General features: G+C 51.7%; 1 protein-coding gene across 2 annotated transcripts in view; it reads left to right on the forward strand.

The window, feature by feature from the left end:
• The first annotated feature begins 9,290 nt into the window (after nucleotides 1-9,290).
• Nucleotides 9,291-20,296, forward strand: part of SPOCK1 (SPARC (osteonectin), cwcv and kazal like domains proteoglycan 1) — a 479,410-nt gene continuing 468,404 nt past the window's right edge. For both annotated transcript variants that reach the window (XM_038772269.1, XM_038772270.1), the window contains exons 1-2: nucleotides 9,291-9,415; nucleotides 9,697-9,861. In XM_038772269.1, coding sequence (XP_038628197.1) covers nucleotides 9,697-9,861 — 165 coding nt within the window. In that variant the 5' untranslated portion in view covers nucleotides 9,291-9,415. The remainder of the gene's footprint in view (nucleotides 9,416-9,696; nucleotides 9,862-20,296) is intronic.

A 20,296-nucleotide genomic window follows, 5' to 3' on the forward strand; every position in this document is an offset into this window, starting at 1 on the left:
TCTCATCCTATCCCATCTGGACTACTGCATCAGCCTTCTCTCTGATCTCCCATCCTCGTGTCTCTCTCCACTTCAATCCATACTTCATGCTGCTGCCCGGATTGTCTTTGTCCAGAAACGCTTTGGACATGCTACTCCCCTCCTCAAAAATCTCCAGTGGCTACCAATCAATCTGCGCATCAGGCAGAAACTCCTCACCCTGGGATTCAAGGCTGTCCATCACCTCGCCCCCTCCTACGTCACCTCCCTTCTCTCCTTCTACAGCCCAGCCCGCACCCTCCGCTCCTCTGCCGCTAATCTCCTCACCGTACCTCGTTCTCGCCTGTCCCACCGTCAACCCCCGGCCCACATCATCCCCCGGGCCTGGAATGCCCTCCCTCTGCCCATCCGCCAAGCTAGCTCTCTTCCTCCCTTCAAGGCCCTACTGAGAGCTCACCTCCTCCAGGAGGCCTTCCCAGACTGAGCCCCTTCCTTCCTCTCCCCCTCGTCCCCCTGTCCATCCCCCCCATCGTACCTCCTTCCCTTCCCCACAGCACCTGTATATATGTATATATGTTTGTACATATTTATTACTCCATTTATTTATTTTACTTGTTCATATCTATTCCATTTATTTTATTTTGCTAGTGTGTTTGGTTTTGTTCTCTGTCTCCCCCTTTTAGACTGTGAGCCCACTGTTGGGTAGGGACTGTCTCTATATGTTGCCAACTTGTACTTCCCAAGTGCTTAGTACAGTGCTCTGCACATAGTAAGCGCTCAATAAATACGATTGACTGATTGATTGATTGAAAACCTGGAAGCTCCAGTGGGACAGGACACCAGTGAGGGAGGAGGCATATCTCCCTTGGAGTAGCAGGCATTGGTATCCAGTGAGCAACTACTGAATGCAAAGCACTGTCCTGAGCACTTGGCAGAGTGCCACAATTCCCTCAAGGAACTTCCAACATCACAGGGAGGGCAGACAAGAATTATAATTGAACATACATTACATCTGCAAAACTGCACAGGATGGAATATTCATAAAAAAGGAAAGAGCTGGGAGTAACTGCTGGTTTGATGGGATTAGGGGCGTTAATTGGGGAAGGCTAACTGGAACTGGTAGGGGTTTTAGGAGGATTTGAAGATAGGGAAGCTGTGGTCTAGCAGATTTAGGTGAGGGAGAGGGTTCCTTCCAGCATGGGCAAACAGCATGAGTGAGGAATTAGAGGTCAGAGAATAGAGTTTTCTTTCAGCTCTTCCTCATTTCATTTCACTAGACAAAAAGGGCTTAAGCAGTCACAGGGGAAAAAGAGGATCGACTGCCTCCAGTGTCGGATGGCCTTTGTCTCAGCACCACATGTCAAGTAGTTGCAGAAGCTGAGGGGTGAGGGAGGGAAGATGGGCCAGGGTCAGCAACAGAGGAGATGCAACAGGAAAGAGGTTAGAGGAAGCCGTGTGGCCTAGTGGAAAGAGCACTGGCCTGTGAGTCAGAGGACCTGGGTCCTAATTCCGACTCCACCACTTGTCTGCTGTGTGACCTTGGCTAAGTCACTTAATTTGTCTGTGCCTCAGTTACTTCATCTGTAAAATGGGGATTAAGACTGTGAGCCCCATGTGGGACATGAACTGTGCCCAACCTGATTAGCTTGTGTCTACCCTAGTGCTTAGCACAGTGCCTGGCGCATACTAAGCACTTAACAAATGCCATTAAAAGAAAAAAAAGGGACTGTGTCCTACCTGATTAACTTGTATCTACTCCAGTGCTTGGAAAAACAATTGACACATAGTAAGTGCTTAATAAACATCATCAAAAAAGAGAGAACAAAAATAACAAAGGGAAGCTGCTTAGATACAGGGCAGCTGTGAACCTTCTCTAAAGGTTTTTGAACAGTTGGGGTCTACTAGCTGATTCAGGATGGTTTATGTTGGTCTTGTTTGGAGCAGAGGGGTAGAGGGTAGGTCCAGCATCCTCATTCATTTCAGCCCTGGGCTCACTTCCACCCCCACCCCCACCCCCACTTTTAACCTTTGCAATAGGAGTTAAAACAATTAAAAGCCTTCAGTACAGTTCAAGTGCTTAGTGCAGTGATCTGCATACAATAAAGTGCTCGATAAATACCACTGATTGAAAGAAAGTTTCCAGACTGTCTCTCTTCACACTCCAAGGCTTTTGGCCCTTGGGAGCCTGGGAGGGGCCGGCGGGGTGTGGAAAGACAGATTGACAGCCCCACAACCATTGGCTTTTTCTGCCTATCTCTGCATTAGAATCGAAATCCCGCCAGGCGTGAGAAGCAGTGACCTAAGGGACCTAAGGGAAAGAGCAAGGACCTGAGAAGCAGAGGACCTGAGTTCTAATGCCAGGTCTGCCACGTGTCTGCTGTGTGGCCTTGGGCAAATCACTTAACTTCTCTGAGACTCAATTCCCTCATCTGTAAAATGGGGATAAGGACTGTGAGCCCCACGTGGGACATGGACTGGGTCCGACATGATTAGCTTGTATCTACCCCAGCGATTGGCACATAATAAGTGCTTAACAAATGCCATTAGAAAACAGGATTTTGATGAGCAGGGCTCCTGCGCTCTGTGCCCCAGGATTTAGCAACAGGCTAGCAAACAGGACTCCTGACTGATTCATTCATTCAACAGTATTTATTGAGCGCTTACTGTGTGCAGAGCACTGTACTGAGAGCTTGGGAAGTACAAGTCGGCAACATATAGCGAAGGTCCCTACCCAACAACGGGCTCACAGCCTAGAAGGGGGAGACAGACAACAAAACAAAACAAGTAGACAGGTGTCAATACTATCAGAATAAATAGAATTATAGCTATATACACATCATTAAAATAAATATAGTAAATATGTACCAAGACCACTCCCCCTTACCCCCTACCAAGGATCCCTCTGTACCAGCGCCTATCCTCCACTCCTCCCTCCCACCCCGACCCCATCCCAGTTCTCCTTTCCCATCGCCACCCCTCTTCCCACTCTGCCCGCCTAGGCCCCCGCCAACTCATCCCAATCCAAACCCTCCCCACCCACCGCACCCTTCCCCCTCCCTCCCCTCCCTCAACAGCTACTGCCAAGTGTGGCCTCTGGAACCCCCGCTCCGTTTGAAGTAAGCTCCTTTCATCCTGGACCTATTCCTTTCCAGCTCTCTACTCCTCCTTACCCTAACTGAAACATGGCTGTCTCCGGATGACACAGTCTCTTCTGCTGCTCTCTCCAGTGGAGGCCTCTTCTTCTCCCACTCCCCCAGACTCACCGGAAAAGGAGGAGGTGTCGGTTTCCTTCTCGCCCCCAAATCGGCCGCAGGGTTCTTGTACCCAGGGTGGTGACGCAGATAGGAAAAATGACTCGGAGACATGAGTTCAGATAGAGCAGTAAAGAAGGAAAGTGGCTACCTGCCCGTTCTCCTCCCGGGAGAGGTACGAGTGACAGGCAGCCCCGATCCCATTCTCACTGTGTCTTTTATTAAGTTACAGCAACATGGGAGCGGAGCATTTAGGAATTTCAGGAATCCGATTAGGACCGACAAGATGTTACAAATTCTCATTATTCTCTGTTCACACTGCCTTGTGCAGGTTGTTGTTATCTGCCCTTTGGCCTTGCATAGATACTTGTTAGTTGTTACTGGCCTTGAAGACATCTGTTGCTGAGCCTTGCATAAGATACAAAAAGGAGTTGTTCTCTCGGCCTGCACAAAATGGAGGGTTACTGTCAGCATACACAAAATGGAGTCAGTCATGTCAAGTCCGCTAGTGGACAAACACTTTCGCACTATCCATCCTCCCGCTTCCCCTTCCTTCCCTTCCTTTGAAGCTCACATTATTTGCCTCTACCACCCCTCCAGATTCTTGTAGCCTTCATATACAGCCCCCCCCGCCCACCTCCAACTTCTTTAATGATTTTGACCCCTTCCTCACCTTCCTTCTCTCCTTTTCCATGCCCACTCTGATCCTCGGAGACTTCGGCATCCACATGGATATCCCTGATGACTCCTCTGCTGCCCGCCTTCTATCTCTCTTCAACGCTGCCAACCTCTTCCTCCACCCCACCTCACCCACTCACCAACTTGGTCATACCCTCGACCTCATCATCTCCCACCGCTGCACTGTGTCCATCCTCACCAACTCTGAAATCCCTCTCTCTGATCATAATCTTCTCACCTGCCTCCTCACTCACACTCCTTTCCCCTGTAAATCCATATTACTCCCTCACAGAGATCTCTGCTCTCTTGACCCCATCCATCTTTCTGAGAGCCTCACACCCCACCCCGCCTCCCTCTCCTCTCTATCCAATCTTGATGATCAGATTACCGCTCTCAACTCTACCCTTTCTACTCAGCTAGACTCACCTGCTCCCCTTTCCCTTCGCCGCTCTCGTACCACTAACCCACAGCCCTGGATCACTGCCACTGTCCGCCTCCTTCGCTCTTATGCTCGAGCTGCCGAACGCTACTGGCGAAAGTTTAAACACCATGGCAACCTCGTTCACTTCAAGTTGATCCTTTCCTGCCTTAACTCAGCCCTCTCCTCTGCCAGACAAAACTATTTCTCCTCCCTTATTGACACCCATGCCCATCATCCCCGTCAGCTCTTCCATACATTCAACTCCCTTCTCAGGCCCCCGGTTCCTCCCTCTCCTCCTTCCCTCACCCCCAATGATCTGGCCTTCTACTTCATTAATAAAATTAAATCCATCAGGTCCAGCCTCCCCAAAGTCACTCCCCCCGCCTTCTCCAACGCCCCAGCTCTCAACACTCTCTGCTACTCTCCCATCCTTCCCAGCAGTATCCTCAGAGGAGCTCTCCTCCCTCCTCTCAAGTGCTACTCCGGCCACCTGTGCTTCTGACCCCATTCCCTCTCATCTCATGAAATCTCTCGCTCCGTCCCTTCTCCCCTCCTTAACTTCCATCTTCAACCGCTCACTCTCCACTGGTTTCTTCCCCTCTGCCTTCAAACATGCCCATGTCTCTTCCATCCTTAAAGAACCCTCTCTTGACCCCACCTCACCTTCTAGTTATCGCCCCATCTCCCTCCTACCATTCCTTTCCACACTCCTTGAACGAATCGTCTACACGCGCTGTCTCGAATTCCTCAACACCAACTCTCTCCTCGACCCCCTCCAGTCTGGCTTCCGTCCCCTACATTCCACGGAAACTGCCCTCTCAAAGGTCACCAATGACCTCCTGCTTGCCAAATCCAACGGCTCCTACTCTATCCTAATCCTCCTCGACCTCTCAGCTGCCTTCGACACTGTGGACCACCCCCTTCTCCTCAACACATTATCCAACCTTGGCTTAACAGACTCCGTCCTCTCCTGGTTCTCCTCATCTCTCCGGTCATTCATTCTCAGTCTCTTTTGCAGGCTCCTCCTCCCCCTCCCATCCCCTTACTGTGGGGGTACCCCAAGGTTCAGTTCTTGGTCCCCTTCTGTTCTCGATCTACACTCACTCCCTTGGTGACCGCATTTGCTCCCACGGCTTCAAGTATCATCTCTACGCTGATGACACCCAGATCTATATCTCTGCCCCTGCTCTCTCTCCCTCCCTCCAGGCTCTCATCTCCTCCTGCCTTCAGGACATCTCCATCTGGATGTCTGCCCGCCACCTAAAACTCAACATGTCCAAGACTGAACTCCTTGTCTTCCTTCCCAAACCCTGCCCTCTCCCTGACTTTCCCATCTCTGTTGACGGCACTACCATCCTTCCCGTCTCACAAGCCCGCAACCTTGGTGTCATCCTCGACACCGCTCTCTCATTCACCCCTCACATCCAAGCCATCACCAAAACCTGCCGGTCTCAGCTCCGCAACATTGCCAAGATCTGCCCTTTCCTCTCCATCCAAACCGCTACCCTGCTTGTTCAAGCTCTCATCCTATCCTGTCTCGACTACTGCATCAGCCTCCTCTCTGATCTCCCATCCTCGTGTCTCTCCCCACTTCAATCCATACTTCACGCTGCTGCCCGGGTTGTCTTTGTCCAGAAACACTCTGGGCATGTTACTCCCCTCCTCAAAAATCTCCAGTGGCTACCAATCAATCTGCGCATCAGGCAGAAACTCCTGACCCTGGACTTCAAGGCTGTCCATCACCTCGCCACCTCCTACCTCACCTCCCTTCTCTCCTTCTCCAGCCCAGCCCGCACCCTCCGCTCCTCTGCCGCTAATCTCCTCACCGTGCCTCGTTCTCGCCTGTCCCGCCGTCGACCCCCGGCCCACGTCATCCCCCCGGGCCTGGAATGCCCTCCCTCTGCCCATCCGCCAAGCTAGCTCTCTTCCTCCTTTCAAGGCCCTACTGAGAGCTCACCTGCTCCAGGAGGCCTTCCCAGACTGAGCCCCCTCCTTCCTTTCCCCCTCGTCCGCCTCTGCATCCCCCCGTCTTACCTCCTTCCCTTCCCCACAGCACCTGTATATATGTATATATGTTTGTACATATTTATTACTCAATTTATTTATTTTACTTGTACATATCTATTCTATTTATTTTATTTTGTTAATATGTTAGGTTTTGTTCTCTGTCTCCCCCTTCTAGACTGTGAGCCCACTGTTGGGTAGGGACTGTCTCTATATGTTGCCAACTTGTACTTCCCAATCGCTTAGTACAGTGCTCTGCACACAGTAAGCGCTCAATAAATACAATTGATTGATTGATGTACAAATAAAATAGAGTAATATGTATGTAGAAATATATACAAGTGCTGTGGGGAGGGGAAGGGGGTAGGGCAGAGAGGGGGATGATGGCGAGAGGAGAAGGAGGAGGGGAAGAAAAAGGAGGGGAGGAAAAAGTGGGGAGGATGTGATTGTGGAGATGTGATTGTGAACAGCAACCACATAGCCAGGGGCAGAGGGCCCTGCCATTGCTTCGGCCAATGTCATCCATGCCCTTTCCTCTCCATCCAAACCACTACCACGTTAGTGCAATCACTCATTATATCCTGACTGGATTACTGCATCAGCATACTTTCTGATCTCCCAACCTCCTGTCTCTCCCCACTTCAGTGTATATTTCACTGCTTCCCCCCTCACCATCACCTTCCCCCCTTCTACTTAGCCTCCCTTCTCTCCTTCTACAGCCCAGCCCGCACATTCTGCTCCTCCGGTGCTAACCTTCTCACTGTGCCTCCGACCCCTGGCCCACATCCTACCTCTGGCCTGGAACGTCCTCCCTCCTCAAATCCACCAAACTAGCACACTTCCCCACTTCAAAGCCCTACTGAAAGCTCACCTCCAGGAGGTCTTCCCAGATTAAGTCCCCCTTTTCCTCTGCTCCCCCTCCCCTCCCCATCCCCCCACTCACTCCCTCTGCTCTACCCCCTTCCCTGCCCCACAGCACTTGTGTGTATATATGTTCATATTTATAATTCTTTTTATTTTATTAATGATTTGTATATATCTATAATTCTGTTTATTTATATTGATGCTATCGATGACTGTTTACTTGTTTTGATGTGTATCTCTCCCCTTCTAGACTGTGAGCCCATTGTGGGCAGGGACTGTCTCTGTTGCTGAATTGTACTCTCCAAGCGTTTAGTACAGTGTTCTGCACACAGTAAGCGCTCAATAAATATGACTGAATGAATGAATGAATCCATGCAGCTGGCACTGTAGATTCCTAATAATAACGCTGGTATTTGCTCAGCACTTACTATGTGCCAAGCACTGTACTAAACACTGGGGTAGATGCAAGGTAATTAATTAATTCATTCATTCAATCGTATTTATTGAGCACTTACTGTGTGCAGAGCACTGTACTAAGCGCTTGGGAAGTACAAGTCGGCAAAAGAGATGGTCCCTACCCAACAACGGGCTCACAGTCTAGAAGGGGGAGACAGACAACAAAACCAAACATGTGGACAGGTGTCAAGTCGTCAGAACAAATAGAATCAAAGCTAGATGCACATCATTAACAAAATAAATAGAATAGTAAATATGTACAAGTAAAATAAATAGAGTGATAAATCTGTACAAACATATATACAGGTGCTGTGGGGAGGGGAAGGAGGTAGGGCAGGGGGGATGGGCAGGAGGAGAGGAAAAAGGGGGCTCAGTCTGGGAAGGCCTCTTGGAGGAGGTGAGTTCTCAGGTAGGGCTTTGAACGGAGGAAGAGAGCTAGCTTGGCGGATGTGTGGAGCGAGGTAATTCCAGGCCAGAGGGAGGACGTGGGCCGGGGGTCGACGGCGGGACAGATCATTCCACTTCCCCACCGACACCCACTGTTCCCAAGGCCGCAGAAGAGGCAACTGCCATCCCCAGGAGAGAGAGAGAGAGACAGACAGACAGACAGACAGACAGACAGACAGACACGGGGGAATCCAGATGTACCAGGCTGAATGTCCCGTATTCTTCCCTGAGGAAATGGGTGAGGAATCCCCAGAGCGTCGTCTGATCCTTCCAGGTCCAGCGGACCTGATTAAGGCCCGAGGAGATGGGCAGGTCGAGGTAGGGTGGGAGGCTGGCCGAGAAGCAGAGTGTCAGCTTGGCCAAGCGGCCCCCGGACATCTCCTGAGGCAACACCCGGGTGGGCTCAACGTCAGCGCCGGGTCCTGAGTGCCGACCACCTGGCGGGTGAATGGTGTGGCCTGCTGGAAAGAGCCCGGGACCGAGAGTCAGAGCATCTGGGTTCTAATCCCAACTCCGCCACACGCCCAAATCAGGTCGGGCACAGTCCCTGTCCCACATGGGGCTCACAGTCTAAGGAGGAGGGTGTAGGATTTAATCCCCATTTTACAGATGATGAGAAACTGAGGCCCAGAGAAGTTAAGTGACCGACCTGAGGTCTCACAGCAGGCATATAGAGAAGCAGCGTGGCTCAGTGGATAGAGCACGGGCTTGCGACGCAGAGAAAAATGGATTCAAATCCCAGCTCCGCCGATTGTCAGCTGTGTGACTTCGGGCAAGTCAGTTAACTTCTCCGTGCCTCAGTTACCTCATCTGTAAAATGGGGATTGAGACTGGGAGCCCCCCGGGGGACAACCTGATCACCTTGCACCCTCCCCAGCGCTTAGAACAGTGCTTTGCACGTAGTAAGCGCTTAACAGATGCCGTTATTATTATTATTATTATGTGGCCACGGGGCAAAAGGGGCAGGGCGGGTGACCCCGAGGCAGAGGAGGGATGAAGGCTAGGCTCCCTGGGCGCCTCTCTCTCCCGCGGTTGTCCCGTCCCAGCCCCCCTCCCCCTCCGACGAGGAGCCCGCCTCCTTAGGCCCCGCCTTGGAGGCGGGGGGAGCCCGACTGCGCATGCGCGGGGCACTTCTCGCCCGCTCAGTTGCTCGAGCGACTCTCCGGACTGAGGCGGCGGCGGCGGCTGGAGCAAGCAGCCGAGCGGTTGTTCGCCACAGCCGCCAGGGGGCGCCAGACCCCGGCCCTTGGCCCCGCCGCAGAGCCGACGGAGCCGAGAGCGGCGGGCGGCAGCGGTCACAACAAAGGAGCCCAAGGTAGGTGCAACTTGCTGCAGGTGTTTGTGCGTGCGGGGGTCGGCTTTGTGCTGCCTCAACTTCCCCTGGCCGGGACCCGCGGGGGGGGGGGGGGGGGAAACCAGCCCCCCACCCAGCCGTCCCCTCCGATAAACCGGAGACGGACCACCGCTTCCCCTCATTCCTTCATTCAATCGTATTTACTGAGCGCTTACCGTGTGCAGAGTACTGTAGTAAGCGCTTGGGGAGTCCAAGTCGGCCGCGGCCCACGTGTAATCCCGCCCGGGGCCCTCTCCCCGCAGATGCCGAGGATCATGGTGATTGTGGCTTGGTGTGTCCTGCAAGCGGAGAGCCGGCACCCCGACCTCCCGGCCGCCAACCCCCACGGCAACTTCTTGGACAACGACCGGTGGCTCAGTACGGTCTCCCAGTACGACAAGGACAAGTACTGGAACAAATTCCGAGATGTGAGTGGTGGCCCGCCGGGGCCGGGCAGGGTGGGTGATGCTCAGAGGAGCGGTTTGGGACAGTGGGAGAATGGAGGTGAGGCCAGCAGCGCCCTGGCCATCACCCCAGATCTCGGCTCCAGTCCGGGGTGCCTTGTCTGGAAGCTTTCCTGGAGGGACTGGAGCTGACCGGGGCCCTGGCCCCAGACTTCCTCGGGAAGCCTCTGGAAACCGGGGATGATTCAGGAAAGTCCCAGGTGCCCGCTCCGGGCGATTGGGCCAGCCTGCGTGGCCACCGTGGGCATGGCAGGTGGCACCTGTTTCCCGGGCGTGGGACCTGACCCTTTATCATCATCATCATCAATCGTATTTATTGAGCGCTTACTATGTGCAGAGCACTGGACTAAGCGCTTGGGAAGTACAAATTGGCAACATACAGAGACAGTCCCTACCCAACAGTGGGCTCACAGACCCTTTACCCGGTAGCCTGGGCTGACCAGGGTGGGACTCAGGGCTGCCGGGCCAGTGGGCCCATCAGGGGCCGTGGCGTTGCAGGGCTCCCCCCCTTTCTTGGGACCAGAAGGTCTGGGGAGGTGGTGCTGGGGGTTGGGGACAGACCTGGGTGAGGCCAGTCCAGGGCCGCTGCACACCCTAAACAGAGAGGCCTCATAGATTAGGGGCCAGACCCTGAGGGTGGGGAGAAGGGAGACGTTAGCCGCTGGCCACACTGGCAGGAGAATGGGGTCTGGACCATCCCGCACACCCGGGAGACTCCGTGCACTTCTACTGTTACATGAAACATGGGCTCTGCTCTGTACTTCCTTGGGCTCACATGGGTCAGACAGTATCCATGCAAGGTGATGGGGTTAGGATGGGTCCGGGCAGAGAGACCCCGGGTTGGTGTGGTCACTCTGTCCTCCACAGCGGAGGCCACTGGCTGTTTTGTGATCCTGGATTCCGGCCCAGGCGGGACAGCCCAGCTCTTGCTCCGGGTGGGGTTGGGGCGAAGGGATGTCAGGTTGGTGTCACAGTCGTCCATAGGCCACCAGAGAGAATTTGCTTTTGTGTCAGAGCAGGCTAGGGGGGGTTCCTGGAGGGCAGCCCTCATAATGAGGGGGATCCCGGCCCTAACCACATCTAGCAGGCCTGAATGTTAGGGTTTACAGCTCTGGACCCTTGCTCGGGGAAGTGGAACACACAGGTGAGGAGGTCAGCTGTGACGCCAGTGAGAGAGTGCTTCATGGATTCCTTTGGCTCTGACACTTCTCCCCCTTCTAGACTGTGAGCCCATTGTTGGGTAGGGGCCGTTTCTATATGTTGCCGATTTGTACTTCCTAAGCGCGTAGTACAGTGCTGTGCACACAGTAAGTGCTCAATAAATACAATTGAATGAATGACCCAGTCCCAATCCCTCCAGGGTGGGAGGATCGTCCCTCCCACCCCCAACCTCCCTGTCGGGGTTCCATGGCTGTCCAACTCTGCCTGGCAATGGTGTTTGCAGATGAAACGAGGTAAGTTAAAAGATGGGCTAGGACAGTTCCTGGACAATGCCAGAAGTCTGAGTTCAGCCTAGGAGCCGGGAAGTTGCTGGAAAAGCTCATTGTGCTGGGGTAGAGGTAGGTGCGGTCTCCCAAACGTTTAGTACAGTGCTCTGTACTCAGTAAGTGTTCAGTAAATATGATTGGTGAGTGGGATTGGGGGTAGCTGTGGGGTTGGGTGACTGGCCGTTGTGGATGGAATCTGTGTTGAATCATTAGTTGTCTCTGTCCAAAAAACATTCCTTACTACCCTACCCCCTGAGGGGCTTCTTGAGGGACTGGGGGATCATGGAAAATTCTCCTTTGTTGCTTTCTGCCACAAATGGTTCCCTGAGGGGATACTGAGGGCTGGTGTTCACCATAGGGTGGTAAATGCTTAGGAATTTCCATTCCTTCCCAGCTCCTTTGTTCCTTTGCATGAAGCTAATGGTGCCTTTTGGAGGGTCCTGGCTCCATCTCCATAACATTCCTACCTTTTCCTCCCCTTGCCAAGGACAGGCTGCTCACTGCTGGATGACCTTTAGGATCCACCCAGAAGATTTGGGCAGCTGTGGAAGAGGTCTAAACCCCTTCTGGTTCCTTGTTTAGTTTCCCAGATTCTGAATACCTTTAACGGTAACAAACTATTGACTACCACCATGACTTAACCTCACATTTGGTGTATCACCCTTTTTGGGGGTTGGGGAGAGGGGAGGAATGTCTGTCAAAGATTGGGTACCCAGGCTGGGGGGGGTGGTGGGAGTGGTGGTGTGTGTGTACAAAATCTGTTCAGCCTTCTCTTCTCTACTCCCACCCTCCTCTCTGCTCTCCCTGAAAAGGAAACAAAAATAATGCTGTAGTATTTTTTCCTGGGAATTTAGTGAGAAAATAAATGATAGTATAGAAAAACATCTTAGGTTTGGGAATTTTAGAAAAACCTTCAAAACCTCTAAATGTTGTACTGCATTGTGGGACATGGGATTTAAAATGAAAATCATTTTAATGGTCTTGGGTTGGTTAAAAGTAAGTATTTTTCTGTGTGTGTGTGTGTGTGTGTGAAGGGGGAGCCCCAATGAAACATGTTCCGTTTAAACTTTTCCCAGTGTTGAATAGTTCAGGCTGAAAGGGGTTGTTATTCACTGGATATTTGGCTTAATTGCTTTAGTTGTCTTGTGCTTTCCAGACCTTTCCTTTGAAATGAAGAAGAATAAAATGGGTTTGTGTTTCATCACCCAACTCCCATCCTGAAAGAATCCAAAGTCAGTGGAAGCATTTGACAGTACCATAGCCCCAAGGAGTGGAAAGCCCTGTGCTCAATCTGCAGGATAAGTTCCTTCCTGCATCCCCTCCCTGCACTCATGGTCCTTGTTAGGCTGCTTTCAGCCCCAGCCCCGGGGGTATCTGAAAGGATTTTCTGTAGGGCATGGTTCTCAGAGTTGAACTATTGCACTGGCAGTTGATTAAGCCGGCCTGCAGTTTCCTAGTCTGCTGGTGACCAACCCACGATTAAAGCTGAGAGAGCCCTTGTTTCAGTGTTCCTTTGTAAGATCAATCAATCAATCAATCGCATTTATTGAGCGCTTACTGTGTGCAGAGCACTGTACTAAGCACTTGGGAAGTACAAGTTGGCAACATATAGAGACAGTCCCTACCCAACAGTGGGCTCACAGTCTAGAAGGGGGAGACAGAGAACAAAACCAAACATATTAACAAAATAAAATAAATAGAATAGGTATGTACAAGTAAAATAAATAGAGTAATAAATATGTACAAACATATATACATATATACAGGTGCTGTGGGGAAGGAAAGGAGGTAAGATGGGGGGGCGAGGGGGAGAGGAAGGAGGGGGCTCAGTCTGGGAAGGCCTACTGTAAAGGCTATTTGGGCTGAGTTTTTTTTGTGGTGTTTTGGGGAGTTTGGTTGTGGTTTGTTGGACCATCTCTCAGCTTTCTCCAGGGGAGAACTGTTGGGTAGTTGTTGGGGAATTTCTGGCACATTATTTCATTCATTTTATTCATTCAGTCGTATTTATTGAGCACTTACTGTGTACAGAGCACTGTACTAAGCGCTTGGGAAGTGCAAGTTGGCAACAGATAGAGACGGTCCCTACCCAACAGCGGGCTCACAGTCTAGAAGGGGGAGACAGAGAACAAAACATTAACAAAATAAATAGAATAAATATGTACAAGTTAAAATAGAGTAATAAATATGTAAAAACATACATATATACAGGTGCTGTGGGGAGGGGAAGGAGGTAAGGGATGGGGAGGGGGTGGAGGGGGAGAGGAAGGAGGGGGCTCAGTTTGGGAAGGCCTCCTGGAGGAGGTGAGCTCTCAGTAGGGCTTTGAAGGGAGGAAGAGAGCTAGCTTGGCGGATGTGTGGAGGGAGGGCATTCCAGACCACGGGGAGGACATGGGCCGGGGGTCGACGGCGGGACAGGCGAGAACGAGGCACGGTGAGGAGATTAGCGGCAGAGGAGCGGAGGGTGCAGGCTGGGCTGTAGAAGGAAATTATTTGCACCAGACAAGCGGAAGGACAGTTCTGCTCGGCCTGGAGGTTGCCCTCAATGGGGGATGTTGCTGTGTTAGCAGAGGGAGGGTCACACATTCACCACTCACCCCTGCGCATCAACCCAACAGCCACCCTTAGCATTATCCTCGGCGCAGTGTATATGCATATAGTCCATGGTACATTCAGCTATCTAATAATAATCGTATTCAAATTTATTAAGCACTCTGTGTCAACATTGTACTGAGCACTGGGATAGAAACAAAATAAGGAGATTGGGCACAGTCCCTGTCGCACATAAGGTTCACAGTCTGCAAGGGAAGGAGAACAGATATTTCCATCCTCATTTTACAGGTGAGAAAACTAAGTCAGAGAGAAGTTATCACTCATTCAAGGTCTCACAGCAGGCAAGTGCCAAAGCTGTGATTAGAACCGAGGTCCCTGATTGCTGGACTCAGGTACTTTCCACTGTGCTAAGCTGCTTTTCATTGTTCATTTCTTCTCACTCACTATTCACTATTTGCCTATTCACTCTACTTCCTCTATGATGCTTATTTTTCCTATTCTTCCCAGTATTTGTAGATATTTTGCATGTCTGTGTTCCCCATTGGATTGTAAATTCCCAGTGGGCAGGGAATTTGTCTGTTGTTACTATTGTATTTTCCCCAGCTCAGCACACATCAGCCTCCAGTCTCTCCCCTCTCCAATCTGTACTTCACTCAGCTCCTCAGATCATTTTTCTGAACAATCATTTGATGCACACCTCCCCACTCCTCAAATATCTTCAGTGTCCATTCTCCAGATCAAGCAGAACTACCTAATCGTTGGCTTTAAGGCACTTGATCATCTCTCTCACTAAACCCCTGCCGTGCCCTCTTCTCCTCTTAAAGCAACCTCAACCTACCCACTGTGCCTCGTTCTCATTCATTCATTCATTCAATCGTATTTATTGAGCACTTACTGTGTGCAGAGCACTGTACTAGGCACTTGGAAAGTACAATTTGGCAACAGAGACAGTCCCTACCCAACCATGGGCTCACAGTCTAGAGTGGGGAGACAGACAACAAAATGAAACAAGTAGACAGGTGTCAATACCATCAAAATAGATTTATAGATATATACAAATTATTAATAAAATAGAGTAATATGTACAAATATACACATGTGCTGGGGGGAGGGCAGAGGGAGGGAGGGGAGGCGGTGGGGGGGGAGGAGGAGCAGAGGAAAAAGTGGGGGCTCAGTGTGGGAAGGCCTCCTGGAGGAGGTGAGCTCTCAGTAGGGCTTTGGAGGGAGGAAGAGAGCTAGTTTGGCGGATGTGTGGAGGGAGGGCATTTCAGGCCAGAGGTAGGACGTGGGCAGGGGGTCCACAGCGCGACAGACGAGAACGAGGCACAGTGAGGAGGATTTAGTGGCAGAGGTGCCTGCATACTCCTTTCTGCCTGGAATTCCCTTCCCCTTTACATTAGACATACCACTGCTCTCCATTCTCAAAGCCCTTTTGAAATCTCATTTCCAGAAGGCCTTCCCTTATGAGTATCTCATTTCCTCAGATTATTACCCCCCTCCCCCCACAAAATGGCACTTTCTAGTTACCTAGGCACTTGGGGATTCACCCTTCCCCTTGGCATTGGTGTGCATATCTATATTCTCTATTGCTTCCCCCTTCCCATAATTTATTTTAGTCTATCTCTCCAGCCAGCTTGTAAGATTCCTGAGGGTAGGGATCATGTTTACTAGCTCTCTTGTACTTTCCCAAGTGCTTACTACAGTACTGTGCCCAGAGTAAGTGCTCAGTTGATTTATTGATTTTCAATAAATACCTAATTGACTCTCAGTAAATACCATTATTACTGTGTGTATGTGTCTGGACTGTGAGTCCGCTCTTCTAGACTGTGAGCCCGCTGTTGGGTAGGGACCGTCTCTATATGTTGCCAACTTGTACTTCCCAAGCTCTTAGTACAGTGCTCTGCACACAGTAAGCGCTCAATAAATATGATTGAATGAACGAGGGGGTAGTAGGGATAGCAAGTCACCACGAATAGGGGCAGACCTTCCTGGTACACTGGGGACTGGCTATGTGTGAGGTGCTGTACTGGGTGCTTGCCTGGATAAGCTAAGTGCAGGCTGCAGTTTCAATTACGGGTGCTCCATGAAATGCCTTCTGAAATAAGCACTGTGAAGAGTGGTATTTGATTGCCCCATGGAACAGTAGATTCAGACCAAATGTGACAACATTCTGAATTCACATAGATGTGATTATCTGAATCTGTCAGTTCTGACTCTCTTTTCTCAGAAAATAACAACTCTATCATTCCCGGGTTCTATCCTACACCTCTTTCTTTCTCCATAGGGTGCCTCACGGCACTTTTCCAGTGGAAAACAGACATTAAGACATAAACTCCTGGAAGACGGGGATGAGCCGAGAGTTAGTGGTAACTAACGCTTTCATGGTCGTGCGGGCGGTGGCTGGAGATGCCCTGGCTTCTGCTGGGAGAGTTGGGCCGGTGAGGGAGAGGAGCTGGCCAGCTATGTATTATAGAGAGGGAGTGGGGATGACGGTGGGGTGAAATGGGGAGACTGTGGGATGCTGGGGAAAGGGGAGCTGGCAGTCCGGGTGACATGGGTGTGCTCGTCTTGGGTATCCACTTTTATTCCTCTCTGCTAATGGGGCTCAGCAGAAAGGGAAGTGAGAGCCTGGGCTGGGAGCAGTCACTTTGCTTTGGCTTTAGCTACCCACGTTACAGGGCCCAGAGGCTTGAAGTCCAAACGGCCTGCCAGCTGGGGAGCCTGGCCTGGCCCCTGGGTAGCCAGCTTTGGCATCCGGGAACAGGCAGAGGGCCAGGCAGAGTGGAGAGCCACGTGCCCTGATGCTGAGAGACCGCGGAAGCCTCCTTGCTCCTATTAGAAGGTTGGAGAGATGTCAGGGGAAATGATTTCAATCTCCCCAGGCCCCCACCTTCAGGGGCCACATGACAGTCTCCAAAATGAACTGGGCTCCCAGCCTGTTCATAACAGCCTCCTCAAGAGGAGGGGCCAGGGCCGCCTCTGCAGCCTCCTGAAGGTTTTGCTTTTCCCTGACCTAAATCCTTCCTCCTGTCAGCTTGAGCTCCCGGGGGAGTGTAAGCCAGCGGGCCACCCACCTCTGTAATCACCGTTCATTCAAGAGCAGGCATAGAAAAGTCTCTCCCCCAGCTGCCTTCTGGTCGATCCCATGTTGCTCATCTTTCCAGGAGATTGAGCACTGTCAGCAGACAGTGGCCCTGGAGCACAGAGCCTCGTGTTGGTGCTCGGGAATCATTGGGAAGCTGTCCAGGCAGGGTGGGACCCAGCCTCTACATGCGGGGCTGTATGTGGTGGCAGAGTAGGAGACCAAATCTGAGAACAGATTTGAGTGGTGAATGCCGGCGGATCGATGAGCCGTCCCCCCCACCCCGGGGTGGGGGGGGGGGGAAGAGTCGGGTGCCTGCCTGCATTGGGGGGCCAAGGTGGTGACTGGGGCTAATCGGGGAGTGGGGGGGCCTCACGCATTGTTGAGTGGGTGCTGATCAGCCCCAGTGGCCTAGTCCTGAAAAACAGAATTGGTCACCTGACAACCTTGGGGTTTTGTCCTCTTGTTACTTTAGAATTGGACTGACGTGGTGGGTTTTCTGCTCTAAGCTCTGCCCACACTGGGTGCACGCCTCCCCAGTTGTACTTGGTGAAGCAGAAATGTGACAGCCGCTTAAGATTTGGGTTGGGAAATTTGGTCATGTGCTATTTTCTGCCTTGTGGAGATAGGGGAAAATTAGCAAGGCTCGTTTCTAGAATAATCCCCCCTGAAAGGCCAAGCTGCTATGGAATTGCGATTGGCCATTTCCAGATGAGCTCTTTCTGGCGATAGCCGGACCACCACTCCTGTGGCCCAGAGCCCACTCTCTTTTTCCGGCGGCTAGGGTGAGTGGCAGCTTGGCTGGCACCCAGGGAAGCACTGTCCTTGCCCTGGGACTGTGGCCATTAGGGAAGCAGCATGGCTTAGTGGATAGAGCATGGGGCTGGGAGTCAGAAGGACCAGGATTCTAATCCCGGTTCTGCCACTTGTCTGCTATGTGACCTTGGGCAAGTCACTTCACTTCTCTGTGCCTCAGTTACCTCATCTGTTAAATGGAGAATAAGACTGTGAGCCCAATATGGGACAGGGACTGTGTTCAACCCAGTACCTTGCATCTACCCCAGTGGTTAGTTCAGTGCCTGGCATATAGTAAGTGCTTAACAAGTACCACAGATAGCATTATTATTAGAGGGAGGCTTGGCTGTGCTTGGGTTGATGAACTCACCTGGGGCCATGGCCCGGGAGGGACATGTAAGGTTCAGGAAATGCAGGGGAAGGACTGTGGGCAGTAGGGAAGAATGGGCCACCAGGAGCTGTGGGGGGGTCTCTGGGGATGAGGTGAGCCTTTGAGGCATCCAGGTGTGCCCTCCACCCAAGGAGTTCACCTGCAGGGGAATTTTAGCCGTATGAAGCTCTATAGGCAGTCTGATGGTTCATCCGGCGCTCGGTCTCCAGAGGCCCCCAGAGATTCCTTTCTCCCAGGCAGACCTCCTTGTGGTTGGGGGTGAACCATCCAGCGCCCCTGACTCTCCTTCTCATGACCCACTGTGGAGCTGTCCTCAGTGGATGTAGCCCCACCTTTCGGAAGCAGATCAGCCTGGAATGCTTTCTGTCATGCTTTCTGCTTCTCACAGGTGGCTGTCATAGCCTGGATACCCATTCAGCATACTCACCTCGGTTTCCTTCTCCTCTTTCTTTTCCTGGGGAAGAAAGGCAAGCACATTCTCATTTTCGTCACCTGGAGCCCTCTCCCCACTCCTGGGGCTTTCTCCCCACTCCCGGGGCTCCCTAGCAGAAGGGTTGGACTTAGCCTCTTTGCTCTTCAGCAGGGGTGCAGTCAACCCCCACCCATCTCATCAGGAAGTGGGTGGTCATCCGGCCAGATAAAATCCCAGTGCCACCCTCCAGGACAAATTAATTGTCAACGTGTCCTCCCCCCCCCCCCCCCCGATTGGTATTCACTAAGCGCTTCCAATGTGCTACGCTCTGTACGAAGCACTGGGGTAGATACAAGATGATCAGGTTGGACACAGTCCATAACCCACATGGGGCTCAAAATCTTAATCCCCAATTTACAGATGAGGTAACTGAGGTACGGAGAAGTTAAGTGACTTGCCCAAGGTCATCCAGCAGACAAATGGTGGAGCCGGGATTAAAACCCAGGTTCCTCTGACTCCCAAGCCCTTGCTCCTTCCACTAGACCACAGTGCTCTGCACACACTGTAGGCACCCAACCAATAGTATTGAGCTGAATGCAAAACACTGTACTAGGTGCTTGGGAAAGCAGCGTAGAAACAAGGCACACAGTCCCTACCCTCAAAGACCTTACACAATCCAAGGGGGGAAGCCAGGCAAAAGTTCTTTACATACTATTGGCTAATTGATTGCTCAGCACCCAGGAGGGGCTCAGTAAGTGTGGTTGATGATGCTTATAAGAGATTGAAGCCTTGGTACAGTGTTCTGCACATTCCAGGCACACAAAAAGTACTACCGAGCAACTGATGAGGCTGCTCAAACCTGAAAATGTTTAGCCAAATGGCTTCTCCAAGGGAGTTTGATCCCGGGAGCTCTCTCGCCCCAAAGACGTGTGATTCTAATAATCTTCTGATAACTTTCTAAAGTTGGATCTCTCTGTAATGAAGTTCTGATTTGATTGCCACATGACTGTGCCAGTGCCAGCCATGACATTTCTGCCATTTTACCCCCAGCAAACAATCTTGACCCTCGCTGCTTGATAATTAGCTTGGGCAGTGCAGAGCATCTAAGCAGCTTTTGGCGCTGACAGGCATCTTGTATGTGACTGGCCCTCCGGCGCTAATGAAACCTCCAGGCGGGGCGTGTTGTCCATATTCCGTCTGGCTTGGTGTGTGGGGTCCGGTCCCCCGGGGCATAAAGTCATCAGATGGCTCGTTTGCTTCGGTTGTGGATGCTCTGATGAGCCTCGGGGGTAGCTCGGGCTCAAGTGGCATTTCCGCCTCAAATGATGGCTGATTCCAACCCCAGTGCAGTGGCTGAGAGGCTGCTGGGCCCAGGGCATCAGTAGGCAAGAGGCTGTCAGTGCGATCGCTTGGGAGCAGGATTGGGAACCACCTAAAATCATTTGGATTAAGCAGGTGCAGGTGGACTTCAGTGCATTTTGTGATCTAAACTCATCTCCTAATGAGCTCGCTCTCTCTCATCCTCTACACCAGCTCACCGCCGGGGGAAAGAATGGCAGCGTTTTCACAAGGTTGTTATGATAGGGAGACTCATACAGATGACAAGCCCTAAAAATCAGTCCTATTTGAATGCTAATCTTGTTCTTTTCTCTGGGAGGATGCCACAAATAAAAAGATTCAGT

The sequence above is a fragment of the Tachyglossus aculeatus genome, chromosome X1, assembly GCF_015852505.1.
Source record: "Tachyglossus aculeatus isolate mTacAcu1 chromosome X1, mTacAcu1.pri, whole genome shotgun sequence".
In the NCBI taxonomy this organism is placed as follows: Eukaryota; Metazoa; Chordata; class Mammalia; order Monotremata; family Tachyglossidae; genus Tachyglossus; species Tachyglossus aculeatus.